Below are 18,478 nucleotides of genomic sequence, written 5' to 3' on the forward strand. Positions count from 1 at the left end.
AGTTCGCCTGCGCATGCTCACTGAACTATGTCATTGAAACAACAAAGATGACGGCCAATTCAAACTATTAGAAATTGCATTGCCTAATACAGGTATTTATATCTCAAAAACTATTTGTCTGTGCTAATTTTCCCTGCAATATCCATTTTCAGCATACCCGAAAATCTATAAAGTCGTCACTTTTTTTTTTTTAAATGTTGAAGCGACTTCAGTTGGCGTAACAGAGCGCATTGATTAAAATTATTATATCTGTGATTTAACCAGAACAAAATTACTCCAGCCATAAAAGTTCAAAAGTACTATAAAAGGTTTGCGCAATCATGCTGGATTGTAACCAAAAAAAAAAAAAAATAAATAAAATAAAATTTTTAAACAGTTTCAATAAGTTAATAATATAGAGCTCGGTCCAAAAATAGATTTTGATACTTTTGGTGACAGATGTATATATTTTTAAATTTTTTGTTTTCTCGACCATTAAGATATAGAAGCTGAAAGAAATTTTTTTTTTTTTTAAATGTGGCAGCTATGTCGGATTGTTATTCGTTAAAAAGGCAGGTATCGACGAAATTTTGCATTGAAATAAAACAATTACAAACGCTTTCAGAACTTTAAAACTATTCAGGCCAGTAGAAAATTATTATTTATTTATTTTTTGCGTTTGGTAAAAGTTATCTGTTGTGTATTTTGTTTTATTTTTTCAATGTCATTGCTCTTAACTATACTGCATGATTGTTCTCAAGAGTCTGAGTATTTATGTACGTCAAGACTCAGAAATTTCAGCAAATACTTGAAGGACAATTCTCCATAAACACCGATATAGATAAAATGAAATAAAATAATTATGTTATCAAAGAGTAAACATTTAACAAGGCAAAACTTATCAAGATAAGAAAAGCTCAACACAATTGAGGGGAGCAGACAACAATAGTATTAAATGAAAGATGAGGAATACAAATTATATATAAATTTATTATATCATCAGAACAATAAAGAAAAGTTAAGGGAATTTCTTAATTTTCCCTTAACTTTTCTTTATTGTTCTGATGATATAATAAAGTTATCATTCAAACACTACCATGTTTGAATATATGGTTAAGTGACAGTTTTATTCATTTAGAACTGCTTTAAAGCTTCATCGCTCACTCATTTTTCGACCAAATTTCAAACAATTATTACAGTTTATAGATCACCTTCTCAGATATATTTTGAAAAATTGTTTTTGCAATTTTCGTTCAGTAAAACAAAAATTATGAATTTAGTGGTGTTCAAAATCATAAAAAAAGCGTAAGAAGGCGAGCGACGTTTTTTATGACTGTTTTCCATAGCAACCACGTCACTTCAGCGACTAGTGTTGCTACTAATTCACTGCTGCCGCGAAAAGAGAAGTAACAAGTGAAATAGACAGAATGAAAGAATGAAAGGGAGATAATTGGTGGTATTTTATTGAAGCAGACCAGTGCTGTACATTGTTATTACATATGTGTATGTTATGTTTATGGGGACAAAAAAAATAAGACTGAATTAAACAAAGAACAAGTTAATTGATTGGAAGCCTAGAAAATCATGAATTACAATAGAAAAATGAGAGCATGAAAAGTAATATGGCTAAGCTTAAACATGGAAAAGTAAAAGAAAAGGACAAGATATTCTAGTAAAAAATATAGCAAATTCATAACTTAAAATATTGCAACATTAAAAAATTTTTTTAATTCAATTTAACATTATATAATCAATCCTTAATGCTGCAATATTTTAAGTTATGAATTTATTATATTTTTGCCTAGAATATCTTGTCTTTTTCTTTTCCAGTTTTAACAACAAGTCCTTTACTTTTCCATGTTTAAGCTTAACCATATTAATTTTCATGCTCGCATTTTTCTATTGTAATATATAACTTTTATTTCTCATCTTTTATTTAATATTATTATAGAATGACATAAAAATTAGACTTACCTTTATCCATTGCGTTTTTAATAAACTGTAAAACAGATTTAGGGATTGCCTTTATATAACAAAAAGAAAAAATAAACTAAAAGATATAAAACTAAGAACAAACTTTTTATATATGTATTTTTTTAAATAGCGATCGTCGAAATTCACAATAAAAATGCGTCTTCACCTACCTAACGACGTCACTTATCACGAAATCCAGAAAGAAATATATATATACTTATTTAAAAATTGCTTACATCATAAAGGATGAATGGTAATTTGCTCAAAGCAGTGTGACTTCATAAAGAATGCACAGTATTTGTCAAAAACAGTGTGACGTCATAAAGGATGAATGGTATCAATTGAGAAGCAAGTTCTTGCGGAATTTTTAATTTTGATTTGAAATGATGTATTTTCAAATACGTTTTCGTTATATCTTTGTTTTATATATCATTTTAAAGAGCATTTTTCGCTCTATCTAATCATTTAAATTACAATCGGTTTAAAACAAGTAAGTCTTCTTTTCAGAACGTTGAATACAAGATGGAAAAAAAGCAAATTCGCAAAATTTTCTTACTTCAATTCAAGCTGGGCTGAAAACCTGCTGAAACAGCTCACGATATCAATGAAGTGTTTGGCCCAGGAACCACTACTGACCTCACAGCACAATGGTAGTTTAAGAAATTTCGGGGTGGCAACGAGAGCCTTGAAGATGATGAGCGTAGTGGTTGGTCATTGGATGTTGATAACGATCAATTAAAAGCCTCAGTCGAAACCAATCCATGCACAACTGTTTGAGAACTTGCTTCTGAATTAGACGTAACGTATACGACAATTTCCAACCACCTGAGGGAGATTGGAAAAACAAAAACTTGATAAATGGGAGTCTAACAAATTGACCGATAACCGTTATCAAGTGTCGTCTTCCTTTTTTACGCAACAAGAACAACCTGTTTCTCAGTTGTGACTTGCAATGAAAAGTGGGTTCTTTACAACGAACTCAGCTCAGTGTTTAGATGATGACGAAGCTCCAGTACACATCCTAAAGCCAGGGTTGCGCCCAAATAAGGTCATGCTGATTGTTTAGTGGTTTGCAACTGGTCTCATTCATTACAGTTTTTTGAATGCAAGCAAAACAAGGGAGGTACTGTCAACAAATGAATGAAATGCATCGGAAACTTCGACAACAACAACAACCAACATTAATCAACAGAAAAGGCCAAATTTTCCTCCGTCACAATGCCTGACCGCATGTTGCTAAACCAACTCTGCAGAATTTGAACGAATTGCCTCATCCGCCATACTCTCCAGACCTTTCAACTTCGACTACCACTTTTTCAAGCATCTTGACAACTTTCTGTGTAAGAAATACATCAAAAACCTAAGCAATATCAGTACAGGCCAATAAGTCTCCTGTGCGTCATGAGTAAGTTGCTAGAATCTGTGTTAAATACAGAAGTAATCAAACATCTCAACAAAAATAACCTTCTTAGTGACACTCAATATGGTTTCCGTTCTGCTAGATCTACAGCAGATGTCCTTACAGTTATATCGCATAGGATTAGCAAATCTCTCGACGGTGGCAATCTTTCTAGGGCAATTGCTCTTGACATATCTAAAGCCTTTGATAGGGTATGGCATAAAGGTTTACTTCATAAGATCGCTAGCTATGGTATAGCTGGAAAAGTCTTCTCAATTATTAAATCATTTCTTTCTGATAGGTTCATAAGAGTAGTAGTTGAGGGGCAAAAATCAGAAGCTCACAGTATTAATGCCGGTGTCCCTCAGGGATCCATCCTGGGCCCAACTCTTTTCCTGATCTACATTAATGATCTTCCAAATCATATCCTTACATCATTTGTAGACATTTATGCTGACGACACTACCATTTATGGTAGCACATCTAAGACAGTAAACGACCAAGTTCTCTCCAATTCTCTCTCTTCTGATCTTGAGCACGTAGTACAATGGGGAAAGGAGTGGCTAGTTACTTTTAATCCATCTAAAACCAAGCTTCTCTCTTTACATCATCAACATTCTAATCCACATTTGTCATCAATTGAAATGAATGGCTCTCGTCTTCAGGAGGCCTCAAGTTTTGACAAGCTTCTGGGCTTGACCATTACTCCTGATCTTAAATGGAACACATATATCAAATCTGTTGCCAAGGCCGCTGGAAAAATGGTGGGATCTTTCTATCGATCCAGTAGATATCTCACTGCTGATGCTATTCTCTACCTATATAAGAGCCAGGTACGTCCAAGGATGGAATACTGTTGCCACATCTGGGCAGGAGCTGCTAGAAAGGACTTGTCCTGCCTTGATAGAGTTCAAAATAGACTTCGTAGCCTCGTAGGAGATGTCCTTTTCTCCTCCTTGCAACCCCTATCTCACAGAAGAGATGTTGCGAGTTTGTCTCTGATGTATCGTTATTTTCATGGAAAGTGTTCAACTGAGCTTCAATCTATGGTCCCCCCTCGCCAAACTTTCACAAGAAACACTCGTCTAGCTGTAAACACTATCAATAATTTCCCCCACTCTTTATCTGTGCCTAAACCTAAACGTAGATTCCATGAACAAAGCTTCTTTCTTAGAACTGCACGCCTGTGGAATTGTCTTCCGTTTTCCTGCTTTCCGGCTGACTACAATATGGTTGTGTTCAAGTCTAAAGTAAATAAGTTCTTGATGAGCCGTTCCATATAAGTTATTAAATTTACCAAATTTTCATTACTAATGATTACTATATTGACCAATTTCTACTGTACACTCTTTAACCCTTATCCTTTAGTGGCCTCTGGGCCTTGATAATGTGGTGATGCCTTTGTAAAAAAAAAAAAAAAAAAAAAAAAAAAAAGAATGCAGATTTTTACGTTACTGGCATAAATACACTTGTTTTGCGTTGACAAAAGTCTGTTGATTCTGATAGTGCTTATTTGATAATTTGATAGTGCTAATTTTTCTTTGCGTCAAGATATGTTCATCTGAATTTAAAAGTTAAAAACCGCAAGAACTTTCTTGTCAACCTGATTTTTGGAACAGCTGGCTACTTGTTTATTTGCATGTTTGTTAGTCCAACTCACAGAGAACTCACAAAGGTCGTGTCTCAAGGTTATCTGACCTGCATCGGTTATAGCTGTTCATTAAACCTGTAAAATTGCACATTTTTATCTCCGACACTAAGAGCAGCATGCAAAGTCCGGGAAGGTTGTCTCAAAACACTCTAAGAAATGGTGAAAAATCAACGTTACAACTCTCATTCCATTGATCTGAAGTTTCATGCCTAATATGTCTTTGTTTGCTGCATCCAGAAACAAAAGACGGCCAGTGGATGACAGATCCATATGCTATATGCTTTTATTAGAGTGTCGCCGCTTATTAAGGCCCAAAGCCAACTTAAAGATAAGGGTTAATGAGTGTCAGATAGCCATTGAGACAAAATTGTGATGATCCTTAATAGTGGAAATTGGTAAGAATTTGATTATTTAAGAGGATTGCTCAACAAAAGCTTGTTTACATTTGACTTGAAAACGACCATGTTATATTCAGCTAGGAAGCAGCCTTGTGGCATTGTGTTCCACAGATAGACAGTTCTTATAAAGAAACCTTGCGCATGGAATTTTCATTTAGTTTTAAGCACAGATAGGGAGTAAGGGAAATTATTGATAGTGGTTGCAGCTAGACGAGTGTTCGTGATGAAGTTTTTACAGGAGGGTGGGGCATAGATTGAGTTACATGAGAGATCTATTTTTTTGGTTTTACGTATGCACAATATCTTGTGTTATTCGTATTATTTGAATTTTTCTGACTACTGATCTTAACTTGAGTGTCATTTTCACAATGTTTCGGTCAATGTAACCTCGGACCTTTTTCAGGTGTATCTTGTCGAACTCGGGAATCTTTCTGTCGAACTTGGGAATCTGAACAGAATTTCGAACAGAACTCTTAATTTAATTGAAAAAAGGTGGGAGGTTATATCAATGGAAACGTTATGAAAATGACACTCAAAATGAGAACAGCAGTCCCAACAATCCAAATAATACAATAACCAATCCTCATCTAAACAATTCAGAAACGTAATATCTTGCATTGTGTCCGTCTGTAATTTAGCCAACATATTGATACAGATGATTAGTGCACCACTGACTTGCGCACTTGAAGCCTACTGATTTCCGCCCACCGCATTAGCGGGAAGATACAAATCGATCCCCAAGTAGATTTCATGCCAATAAGATCAATTCTATTCTCGTCCCATGCCAGAGACGGCCAAATTAAAAAAAATGGAACTCCAGTGCATCACATTTTGTTTGTAACAAAAGTCAACCTTGCAACTTTCTTTATTACAGTGTTCCTTTCGAACAAAGTTAATTCATATTTTAGTAGAGAAGCTTGATGCTGTTCATGGAAGATGAGCGACCCTTATTTTTTGTGCAATAATCTATTTTAGTCCGATGTGGCCAGATACAACTAACGTTCTTCATCCTGACTTTCTTCAAAACCAAACATCACACAGACTAAAAATCCTTATTCCTCTAACAATTACTAGTAAATCTGGTTCTTCCCTTTCTAATTAAGGCTAGAATCTGAGCAAAATGTCCTTAGAGTTACTCTTCTGAGTAACGGTGTCTGCCGAAAAGGTTAGGCGCAGTTCTTAGCATTCTGGTATACGCAACTCTCAAGTTTATTCTCCAATCTTTTAGTGAAAGTTCGGGTGTCACTTTCACATACAAGAAAAAAATATGAAAATGAATTCGAAGATATCACGTTTCATCTAGATTTTACTTTGTTATTAATTTTTTTTTACAATAGAGTCACCACTTATCAAGGCCCATGCTTGAACGCGTCTCTGGGGTTAGAACAAAGAGTTTGTTTTTTTTTTGGAGGGGGGGGGGTACAGATCACTTCTTTGTTACCGCTAATAAATCTAAGAAGAGTTATAAGTATGACACATCTTCTTTTTTCTATTATTATTATTATTATTATTATTATTATTATTATTATTATTATTATTTATATTATTATTATTATTATTTTATTATTATTATTATTATTATTATTGTTATTGTTGTTATTTTTCTTCTTCTTCTTCTTATTATTATTATTATTATTATTGTTACTATTATTATTATTATTGTTATTGTTATTATTATTATTATTGTTATTATTATTATTATTATTATCATTATTATTATTATTATTATTATTATTATTATTATTATTATTATTCTTGTTGTTATTGTTGTTATTTTTCTTCTTCTTATTATTATTATTGTTACTATTATTATTATTATTATTATCATTATTATCATTATTATTATCATTATTATTATTATTATTATTATTATTATTGCCATTGTTATTGGTGTTGTTGTTGTCGTCGACTGTTTGTTTGTTTGTTTGTTTGTTTGTTTGTTGTTTAATTACTCACTAGAAGTAGCCACACAGGTCATCATCATCTTTTTGAGAACAACTTGTGGCATTCTCTGGAGTCTGAATGACAACAAGTCTCCCCAAATTTTCAGTACTCTCCACGTCTTTCGATAACCATTGCTCATCGTTTGTGTTATCATAGCAGCCGCTTACCATTGATTTCTTGTTGGAGGTGACCATTGGGCTTTACTGGAATTTGGGTGGCAACAAGCCTACCCCAGGTCCCAGTCCTCTTTGAACTCGTCTGGCAAAGGTCTGGCTAGTGCTTTCTCTCTTTGGTCTTTCTATCCTCCTTGACCCTCCTCGCTTTGATTCAATGTGATGCTTCTGCTTTACATCTCTAGCATTTTCTGCATGTCCAGTTTGTGTCTGTAGTTTATCTGCATTAATCTCCACATTCAAGGGTTTTCCTTAATATTTCAGCAGTTTTCATTATTGTTATCTGCTGTATCTTATCAGCCATCCCTCTGATTCCAATCTCTCCCATTCTCTTTTTAAAGTTTTTCGATATTGTTCTTAGCGTTCCTATTATTAGTGGCGTTATGCCAACTTTTTTCACCTTTCATATTCCTTTAAGCTCTCTGGCCAGTTCAGTGTTTTTGCTCCGCTTCTCTGTCTCCTTGATCTTCACTCGGTGATCTGCTGGGATAGCAAAATCTACAATCCGATAGGTCTTTTCCTTCTTGTTAACTAGTATGACATCCGGTCGTCTTGCTTCGATGGGTTTATCCATTTGCATAACAGGTCATGTGTTCCTCTTTTTCCTTTTTGGCATCCTTTCTGTTTCTCAGGAAGTAGTCTGTGATTATGCAGGGACTGATAAATTTGTTCCTTAGCTGTGCTGTTAGTATTTTCCACATCATAGGTAAACATGTAAAAGGCCTGTAATTGCTGGGGGTGGTTTCTTTCTCTGCATCTTTTTGCACCAAACTGGTTTTACCTTTGGTCATCTATTCTGATACTTGTGCTTCTTGGATACATCTCTTCAGTTTCTGACTCAGTCTTTCACGTAGTGTTGTGAATCTTTTAAACCAATAAGCATGTATTCTGTCATGACCTGGTGCCCTCCATTTTGCCATTTTTTCTTGCTGATTTCATTCTCTCTCCCTTCTTCGATTAGCTGCATCTCCTCTTTCATGTGTTTCCGTCATTCGGCATTTCGGTTAAGTTGGTGCAAAAATAATGTCGTTTTTGTGTATATAGTTAGATGTCAAAAAACGACATTATTTTTGTACCAACCTAATATCATAATCCTATCGCTTTTCCCATATCTGGCTCTAGTAGAGATTTGTTTCTGTCGGATCCAGTTTTTCTGTTCTCGTTCTTCTTCCATTCACATTTTGATAAAACTGGTCTTCATTGCTTTCAAAGGTCCTGTTTTGTTTGCACTGATCAGTTTTGTATTTGTATCGTCTTGTATTAGTATCCATCTTTTGCTTCTATTTTTTGGTTTAATTCTTCATGTTTTTTTGTTAAGTCTCTCCCTGCTATTCACATTTCTACTGTTCCATCCTTTCATTTTCAATCAGTTTCTTTTTGTTTATCGCTTTAACTTCTTTCTTAAGTTCGTTGATATGAGTTTCCCCGTCTCAATTCCCATCCAGGTTTTGTCAGTCCATTTTCTTTCCCCACTTTTTTTTCTACTTTGAACTTTATACTTACTGTTTTCGCACCTGCATAAATTAAATTGTGTAAACTGTAATTGTATCTGTTGGGATGTATGATAGAAGCTTGTTACTCCTGGATGGGAGCTTTGTTTTTTCTTCATTCATTAGTTGTCTCATGTTTTTATCTTTTTACTTCAACTACTTCGTTCTCGTGTAGTTCTGTTGTTTCGCCGATCTGTTTACTGTGTTTATATTTTGCTGGCCATCTATGCATGGATGTGCAAGATTCCAGTGAGGATCGCATTTATATCTTTTCCATCATTTATCCTTCGTTGTATTTCGAGTAGTTCTAGATTAGAAATCCACCCTCTTCTGCGAATAAGTCGTGCTTGGTCTGCAATTCTTTGTTCAGTTGTATGTTATGCACTGGACATGTTCTAGTGTTCTTACGATTATTGGTATTAGTGCATTATTTTATTTATTTATTTATGTTTAAAGAAGAGAAGATGGATCGACTTCTAATCTTTGTCTTCCATATCTGCAGACTAGTCAGGTAGTCACAATTCTGTTGAACTTGATTTAATATGATTTCTTTCTTATTGTTTCTTATAATTATACTTGAGTTTTGCATTTTAAATTTTAATGCAAGTTATTATATATAAAAATAATTTTACAAAATCAACAGTAGGTTCTCTACAGTGCAATGTAGACTACAATGTATTGTGAACTCAGTTACTGCAAGACGCATGTGAAGCTTCCTCCATGTGCATCATGATGGGTCCCCAATTAGAGCAATCAATCGATTTGATTGAAAAAAATGGGTTATTTCATTGATTTTGATGACATTAAAAATATAGGAGTATGAAACATTCGTTGATCATTATTCAATCCCAGGCAACATCGACTCACCCTGCTAGTATATATATATATATATATATATATATATATATATATATATATATATACTTCAGAATAAAATTATCCAACAATCAGCTGGTATGGAAACCTGTGATTATAAGATTTACAAGATATTACTGGTAGTAATATTCTATAAGTATTATCCCATCTAAATAAAAATTGTTCGATATACAAGATAGAACAAATCTATCAAATTTTAGCGATTAAATGAATTTAAAAAAATCATGACGTGAAATGTTTGAGTTTCATATCAAAGATTTTTATTGTTCTATGTAAGGCAAAGAATATATTAGAAATATTTTAACTCCTCATCCTATAGGGTTTCGATATCTACCATCTCTTCAGAGGAGAAAATAGCAAATTACTATAATGATATACACCCTATTTGCTAATATTTTTTTTAATAATGATTTTCCATGTTTCACTGACTTTAGCAAATAGGGTGTATACGATTTGCTAATATTTTCTCCTCTGAAGAGATAGTAGACATCGAAACCCTATAGGATAAGGAGTTAAAAAATATTTCTAATGTATTCTCTGCTTTACATAGAATAATAAAAATCTTTGATATGAAACTTAAACATTTCACGTCATAAACTTTTTAAATTCATTGAATCACTAAAATTTTATATATATATATATATATATATATATATATATATATATATATATATATATAAGTTTATTCAAACCAAAATTACTATATGTATATATTTATTCCAAGTAAAGATATCCACAAGTAAAAGCTATTGAATTTAACGAGGTTGTTGGATAGTGCTCAATAAAAAGAGCAGAAAATTATTTTATTCAATTTAAGTAAACAAAATCATCATATGTCGCTACAAAAAATTACTGTTTTAATCTAAAAAGATCATCAGGCCACAGAAGCATCTGTCCTTCATGAAGGCCAGTCTTTTAATGGTTAAAATGGTCAATCATCACAAACTAAAAATTCTTAATCCTCTAACAATTACCAGCAAATCTGGTTCTTCTTTCTCTGATCAAGGCTAGAATCTGAGTAAAATGTCCTTAGAGTTGCTCCTCTGAGTAGTGATGTCTGCCGAAAAGGTTAAGCGCAGTTCTTAGCATTCTGCTGTACACACTGTCAAGTTTTTTTCTTCAGTCTTTTGGTGAAAGTTCAAGTGCTACTTCCATATACAAGAAAAGATGTGAAATTGACTTCAAAGAAATCACGTTTCATCTTGATAGGAAGATTTTACTTTTCGATGGATTTCATCCTGTCCATCCCAGGCCTTACTAATTCAAAGCTGGAGTTCATCCTCTGTGCAATTTTACTTTACAACTTTGCTGCCAACATAGGTAAACTCATCGACATGTTTAAGATAAGTTCTCATTCAAGAAAGAATTGTTTCTATGTTAGTACAGGAGATTAAGGAAAAAAAATAAGAAAGCATATTAAACCAAGTTCAACAGAATTATGACTACCTGAGTAAAGTCTGCAGATATGGAAGACAACGATTAAAAGTTCACCCATCTCCTCTTCTTAAATAAATAAATAAATAAAATAATGTAACCTCCTCCCACTTCTTTCTTCCACTTTTAATTCCTCCCACTTTCACCTCTCTACTTCCTCTACTTCATACTAAGTCCTTCCCTTCTCTTGCTTATTTGGGTTGGGCATAAAAAACTCTAAAAGTAATTCATTGCTGTATTTCGGCCATGGTAAAAAAAAAAGAAACTTTTCTTTCAAAAGCAGCTACTTAATAACATAATGATTACTATGCATGAATCAACGAAATAACAGGTCGCAATTTCTTTCTGCTACTTTTTTTTTTTTTTTTTTTTTTTGTAGACAGTGTTGACTGAAAACATTCTCTTGTACATGTGTGTGGAGAGAAGGAGCGTGTTTACTTATTGCTAGTAGAACGAGCTGAATTACTAACTTCCTTCCACTAACACAAAAGATAGGAGGCCGTCCATTTCCAGACATGACACCAAACTAAGTTGAATACCCTTGGGCGAGGTATTCGCTTCAACCCAATCCTAGCGCCTTGAAATCCATCTTTCCCAGCTTTTTTCTTCTGCCTACTTTGTTTCCCAATTCTATCAACTACTCAAGCTCTTCGCGGCCAATCGTCTTGGATATGACACAAAGCGCCATAGGGCCGAGTTTGGAGGCCTTAGGAAGTGTAGAATCAGTCGGCTCTGTCACTGCCTCGTTTATAAGTTAAATAAAAACAGAGTAAGATTTAGTTCCCTTAAACAAATCCATAGCACCCATTTCATGGAAAATACTACACCTATGGTATGCTATATATATATATATATATATATATATATATATATATATATATATATATATATATATATATTTATTTATTATTTTTTAAAAACAGTAATCTACGGACACGCGTGTTTCAGAGCCCTACTCCTCTTTAGCATAGCTTGACTTGTTAGGATTCGAACCCCGGACCTTACGTATTTCAGTCCAGCGCCCTAACCCATTATACTATGATGCCATAGACAATTTACTGCTTAGTTTTTATCGTTTATCTGTAGTTTTGTTGATGAGTTTTTAAACAATATTAAGGTTAACGTCTCTGCCTCGGAGATCCGATGTTTTTCTTAGAAAGTCGCCCATTTATTATTTAATCTGAACAAATATTTAAAAAATTAGGCTAATTTTTCTATTTTCTAGTAACTTTAAGTGTGTATCACTTTATTGTAGGGCTCTCAGAATGCCTAGAACAGGTCGATTTACAACTAGTGAAAAGGTCTTGCGGAAGGTTTATCTCTCGAAGATCCAACCAAGAAGTTTGAGAGAGATTGAAGAACATTGTCTTCATTTGTTAAAAATCTAAATATCAAACTAAAGAAGAGCAAAAACACAAGAAAGTCAGTTTCTGCTCGTCACATTAGAAAAATTCACCACCAACTTATCAAGCAGCCGGGCAGCAGCAGTGCTGCTATATTCGACAGGGCTGGAATACCTTCCTTGTCCAGAAAGACACGCTACAATGTCTTTAAAAAATTGTAAGAAGCATTAAGTCAATAGCAAGACCTGTTTTAAACCAAACTCATAAGGAAAAATGTTTGGCTTGGGCTCAGAAATACATTAAAACCAGCTTTGAAAATGTTCTTTTCACCGATGAGGCCATGAGCAACCCTTGATGAACCAGATGGGTGGGCTGAAGCTTGGATTCCCTACCTCTCATCGATTCCATCGCCAATAAGAAGGTGGAGGTGTTATGTTTTGGGCTGGAATAATCTGTGATGAACTAATTGGACCATTTCTAATGCCAGAAGATGTCAAACTGACAAGACAGTCTTATATTTTTAAATGAGTATTTGTCACCATTGAGGCGTCACCGCAAATTGATTTTTATGCATGACAATACGCCATCCTACTCAGCCAAGGCTATGACATCCTACCTTAAGTTATTAGGCATTAGTGAAGAACATTTGATGACATGGCCACCTTGTTTTCCAGGTATAAACCCAATTGAACAGCTCTGGTTAATAATAAAGATGAAAGTTTATGAAGGAAGTGTTCAATTTTTGTTGAAGGATGAACTTTGGAGGAAGATTTTGGAAGTTTCCAGTAGCATCACATCATCTCAAATCCGCTGGTTGACATCATCAGTTAACAAGAGGCTACTCAAAGTGATGTTGATGCATGACAGTTATGTTGATAAATATTTCCGTAAACAAATTAATGTGAAATTCGTTTTTGTTTTTGGTTAATATTGTTACTGAATATATTCTTTATTTCATATAAATAGAAATAGGAAGTTAGAATATTGTTTTATTACCGAAAATATACATTTTTAGACACTTGTAATAAAGTGATACATACTTGAAATAAAAGAAAATGGAAAAATTAACATAACTTTCAAAATATGTGTTCAAATTCCACAAAAACCAGGTAAATAAGGCACCTTTTTATGCTCTTCCAGTGTGCCAAATTTCACTTCTCTGCGTTTCATAGCAATTTCAAAATTAAAAAAATATTGACCTGCAATAAAGCAGTACACAGAGTTTAGAGAGAGAGAGTGAGAGAGAGAGAGAGATTTATATGTAATTATACTAAGTTCGTGAAATTCAGTCAATTTTCATATATCAATAAGTTTTAAGACAAAAATGGTTGATTTAAAGAGTAAGCTACAAAATGATCAAATTTTATAATTGAGCATTAATATACTGTGTAAGCAAAAACAAGACTTCAAAACAAGGTGTTGGTGGCAACAAAAAGTGTATTTCAATTTACGTTACAATTGTTTCCATGTCCAGTTCGACAATTTCAACTGGACATGGAAACAATTGTAACGTAAATTGAAATACACTTTTTGTTGTCACCAAGTTTTGAAGTCTTGTTTTTGCTTACACTATATATATATATATATATATATATATATATATATATATATATATATATATGAAAAAAGGGATGACATATATATATATATATATATATATATATATATATATATATATATATATATATATGTCATCCCTTTTTTCAAAGCTTGAATCATCTGATCATCAAAGACAAGATTCAAGCAAGCTATCATGACCAGAAGGACCACAGAGTTTTATAATTTTATATATATATATACTCCTATAAAATTGGGGTTTTCTGTTTATTGATATTCATATTAAAAACGCCTTTTTCTATTTATTTAAAAAGAAAATACAACTTTGTTATATATGGGTCGTGGAATTGCATTCATCTGCAAAAGATCTAGCTAATTTACATATTTTTTAAACATTCATTCTAATTAATTCCCTATTAGTTTTTTTTCGGTTTTCTTATGGGATGATCATCTTTAGTTAACTATTACGTGTAATTATATTCATGCAGATATTCCATATTGTCTCCAATATAACTGGGCCGATTTCTTTTTTTTAAATTTCACACAAATTTACTTTATGTGTCTGGGAGTGTTCATAGATAGGTTTTGTATCCGAATGTCTCAGATAAGTATCAAAAACTGATAATCGAAAAAATCTGATTAATAAAGGAACAGTCCGATTTTAACTAAAGTTAACACCTTTATGCATCCTGATATCACAAGTGTACTTGAGAAGTTTCATTACTGCATAAGCGGAAGAGCTCAGCATTATATAAAATCAGATGTAGGTTCAGGGGCGTATTCGAAATTATTGTTTTTGTTTAAAGAACAACTGAACCATGATACTTGGCTTTTTCATTTTAAATTTTAATTAAAGTCATTGTTAAAATGATTTTATAAAATTAACAATCGGTATCCCTACAGTGCAATGTAGACTACAATGTATTGTGAACTACGTCATTGCAGGAAGGTTGTGAAGTTTCCTCCTGGTGCATTGTGGGGGGTCCCTGAGCAGGTAATCAATCAATTTGATTGAACAATGGATGGTTTAACTCAGGTCAATGGCAATAAAAGTATTGGAAGCGTAGAACATTCATTAATTATCATTCAATCCCGAGCAACGTCGGGTCTTTCTGATATATATATATATATATATATATATATATATATATATATATTCATCCACATACAGTACTGTTTCGCTGTTTCACAGCTCATCAGTGTGGCTAGTATATATATATATATATATATATATATATATATATATATATATATGTATATGTTTTATTTTTTATTACCGTATCTTTCTGTTAAGTTACATTATTGTTTCAGCTACTCGGCCGTTTTTTTGGCCGTCTGTAGCTTCCTCAGACTTTTACAGAAATGTTCGCTATTTTGGGATGAAAGAGTGAAAGAGTGAATGAGGTCAGGGGGTGCGAGGAGAGCGGAAGAAAGAGAGGAAGGGAACAAGGGGGAAGGTGGGAGGGGCGCTTGGTATGTCGGTAATGTTTTAGTTTTGGGGTTTAAGGAACTTGTGGGGGAGGGCCTGGAAAGTTCATTTCTGGTGTGGCTAAGGGCATAGGGATACATGGAGGGAAAGGGGAATATGTGGGGGTGGGAGGAGGGGGATTACTTTAAAATTCGAGTCTTAATGTTAAAGTTTTTATGCGTCTCGTTGGTGAGATGATTTCTTAGTAAGTATGTCTTGACCTGTTGGGTGTTCGCTTATGTTTGGAAGGTGGGGCTATGATTCGGTTTATTTATTTTTAGTTTTTATTTTGTTGTTATTGTTTGGAGAAGGTGAGCCAGAGGCCGCGGGCACGGGTACACATATGCGCACGTACACACATATATACTTAAAAGAAACGGTCACATGTACACATACATCCCCGCCCTGGCGTGCAAATATATGCACATATGTGCGCCTGCATGCATAGACACCCGCGTTGCTCTCACTTACATCAAATTTACGTATGTACATGGGGTGCCGATGTATATGTACATATGCCTGTGTATGCGTGTGTGGATGTGAAAGTATATGTGCCCCCTGCCTGCTGTCCACATAGTGTGTGAGAGCGTGCAGCTGTGTATATATGTCGATGTATGTGTTCACGATTATTGGTATCTGTATGTGCGCATATGCTTGCATGTATGCGTGGGGTGCAGGTATGCCTGAATCAATATGCGCATATGGACCCGTATAATCGCCTCCTTGGGGGCAGGGGCGTCGATGTGTGTATGTATCTGTGTATGAGCGCATCCATTCCTATGCACACGTACCCAATTTTAGCACCTTAAAGAAAATTTGTGATAATGTAACAACAGAAAGATACGGTAATAAAAAATAAAACGCATATTTGCTTTACTTATTTGTATTGAGCACTTTCTTCAGTTTTTATTAATTACCATTTCCACTATATATATATATATATATATATATATATATATATATATATATATATATATATATATATATATATATATATCAGGCTAAGAAGAATATCCATTCCAAGAAGGAAAAATTCATTTGCTGAACAGAACACTCTTGTATGACTTGTATCACCTTATAGAGGTTAAGATCGAAGTATAATGCTACTAAACGTTCCTTATTTCAATTTTGGTGAAAATCCATTACATGATGTTGATTCTGGAAAAAGTCTAAAAAATAAAGGCTTAAGCTTGAGAAGTTTAAGAAGAAATTGATATCCGAGGAATTTTGTTTAATTGGTGTCTAATGACTATGCATAGAATTCAATGCAATTCTGAAATATCTGACTTTTTGAATGAGACTTTAATCTCATCTTATGTCCACTAAAAACCCTTTTAAATAAATACTCTAAAAACATTGAGATTTGACGATCGGCATTGATATTATATGATATGCAATGTTGGAATCTTGATTGGAATTAAGCATCGTTTTTCATTTGTAGGCGACGAAATTAGTCTGCAGAATTGAACTAAAATTAGTATAAAGAGCCCTAGAAATTAGACTACTACTACTACTACTACTACTACTACTACTATATAATGTTATGTAACGAAAACCATGATAAGAGATCAGAATTTAATCTTTTGTTAACAGAGGTTGCCAACACTGCGTGACTTTCAGAAGAAGAAAGATTTCCCTCTGTTTAGCTGACAACTTTACCAGGTGGAATTAAAACGTGTCCGTTACTCAAAGATCCCCAGTGATAGTAGGGGCGACTGCGCACAATGTAACGAGACAAGCTATCTATCTGCTTATCCACTTGTCTGTCTATATCTCTCTTTTTTCTTCAAAGGGAAACTCATGCTTGTTCAAGTTCAGAAATCTCTCTCTCTCTCTCTCTCTCTCTCTCTCTCTCTTTGTGAATGTTCCGTGTGTTGTACGAGACAGCTCCTGATTTTTTTAGTTAGAAACGAAGTAATTAGGATCGAATATAATTATGATTGAAGGAAAATACTGGAATCAGAGTTCAGAACGGATGATACATAATATAACGGGGTACACAACGACGACGACGACGACGACGACGACGACCCAATAACTTGGGGAGGTCACGTTTATAATAGAAGCGATAGGCAGTGGAGCTGAAAGAGAGATAGAAAGATAGATGTGTAATGGAAGTCTTTAAAAAGGAGGAGTATACATTACTGAAGAGGGGGATACATTGAACACTTTGGAAGGCGTTTACATACAAAGTTCATGATACAATACGATGGGACAAGGTGATGATACATATAAACAGAAGATAACACATTACCTTGATTGAAATGACGAACGGAGACAAAGGCTTATATATAAATAGAAGACATTTATTTTTCCAGCTGGTGATGGGAGTTCGATGCCTGGCTAAGTTGCTACATTTTGTCATCTTTTCCCCTCCGCTTCCTAAGGGGTTTCGGCTAACTCCCAGCCGGACTAACTTGGAATGTTCTCCGACTTGCACTGCCTTGGACTCTGACTGTTTTCTAATCTAACTTAAGTTTATATATTGATACTATATTTCTTTGTGACGTCAGAACGCAACCCAAGCATGTGCATCCCATGCACATTCTTCCAACATGCGTCCTGGCAACGCAAGGACGTTCCTTACTTTCATTGTTCCATTATTCCTGCTTCGACCCAAATTAATCAACCCAACTTTCTGTTTACCACATTCTTTTGTTCCATAAGTTATTCTAATTTTGCATTCCTCACTACAAAGGATAAGTTCACTGCATTCCTGGAATCTCAAACTCACAATATGTATTCATTTTAAATTTTAATAACTACGTTCGATTCCAGTATTCTCCTTTAAT

At 34.0% G+C, this 18,478-nt stretch overlaps 1 protein-coding gene and 1 long non-coding RNA gene across 3 annotated transcripts in view; one reads left to right on the forward strand and one right to left on the reverse strand.

The window, feature by feature from the left end:
* LOC145252716 (uncharacterized) overlaps positions 1-2,144 on the reverse strand; it is a 61,606-nt gene extending 59,462 nt beyond the window's left edge. The window contains exon 1 of the mRNA XM_080112554.1: positions 1,954-2,144. Coding sequence (XP_079968680.1) covers positions 1,954-1,963 — 10 coding nt within the window. The 5' untranslated portion in view covers positions 1,964-2,144. The remainder of the gene's footprint in view (positions 1-1,953) is intronic.
* Positions 19-18,478, forward strand: part of LOC145252718 (uncharacterized) — a 178,030-nt gene continuing 159,570 nt past the window's right edge. For both annotated transcript variants that reach the window (XR_013863653.1, XR_013863655.1), the window contains exon 1: positions 19-92. This is a non-coding gene — a long non-coding RNA (uncharacterized LOC145252718). The remainder of the gene's footprint in view (positions 93-18,478) is intronic.

The sequence above is a fragment of the Euprymna scolopes genome, chromosome 29, assembly GCF_053919585.1.
Source record: "Euprymna scolopes isolate OS-2025 chromosome 29, ASM5391958v1, whole genome shotgun sequence".
Classification (NCBI taxonomy): Eukaryota; Metazoa; Mollusca; class Cephalopoda; order Sepiida; family Sepiolidae; genus Euprymna; species Euprymna scolopes.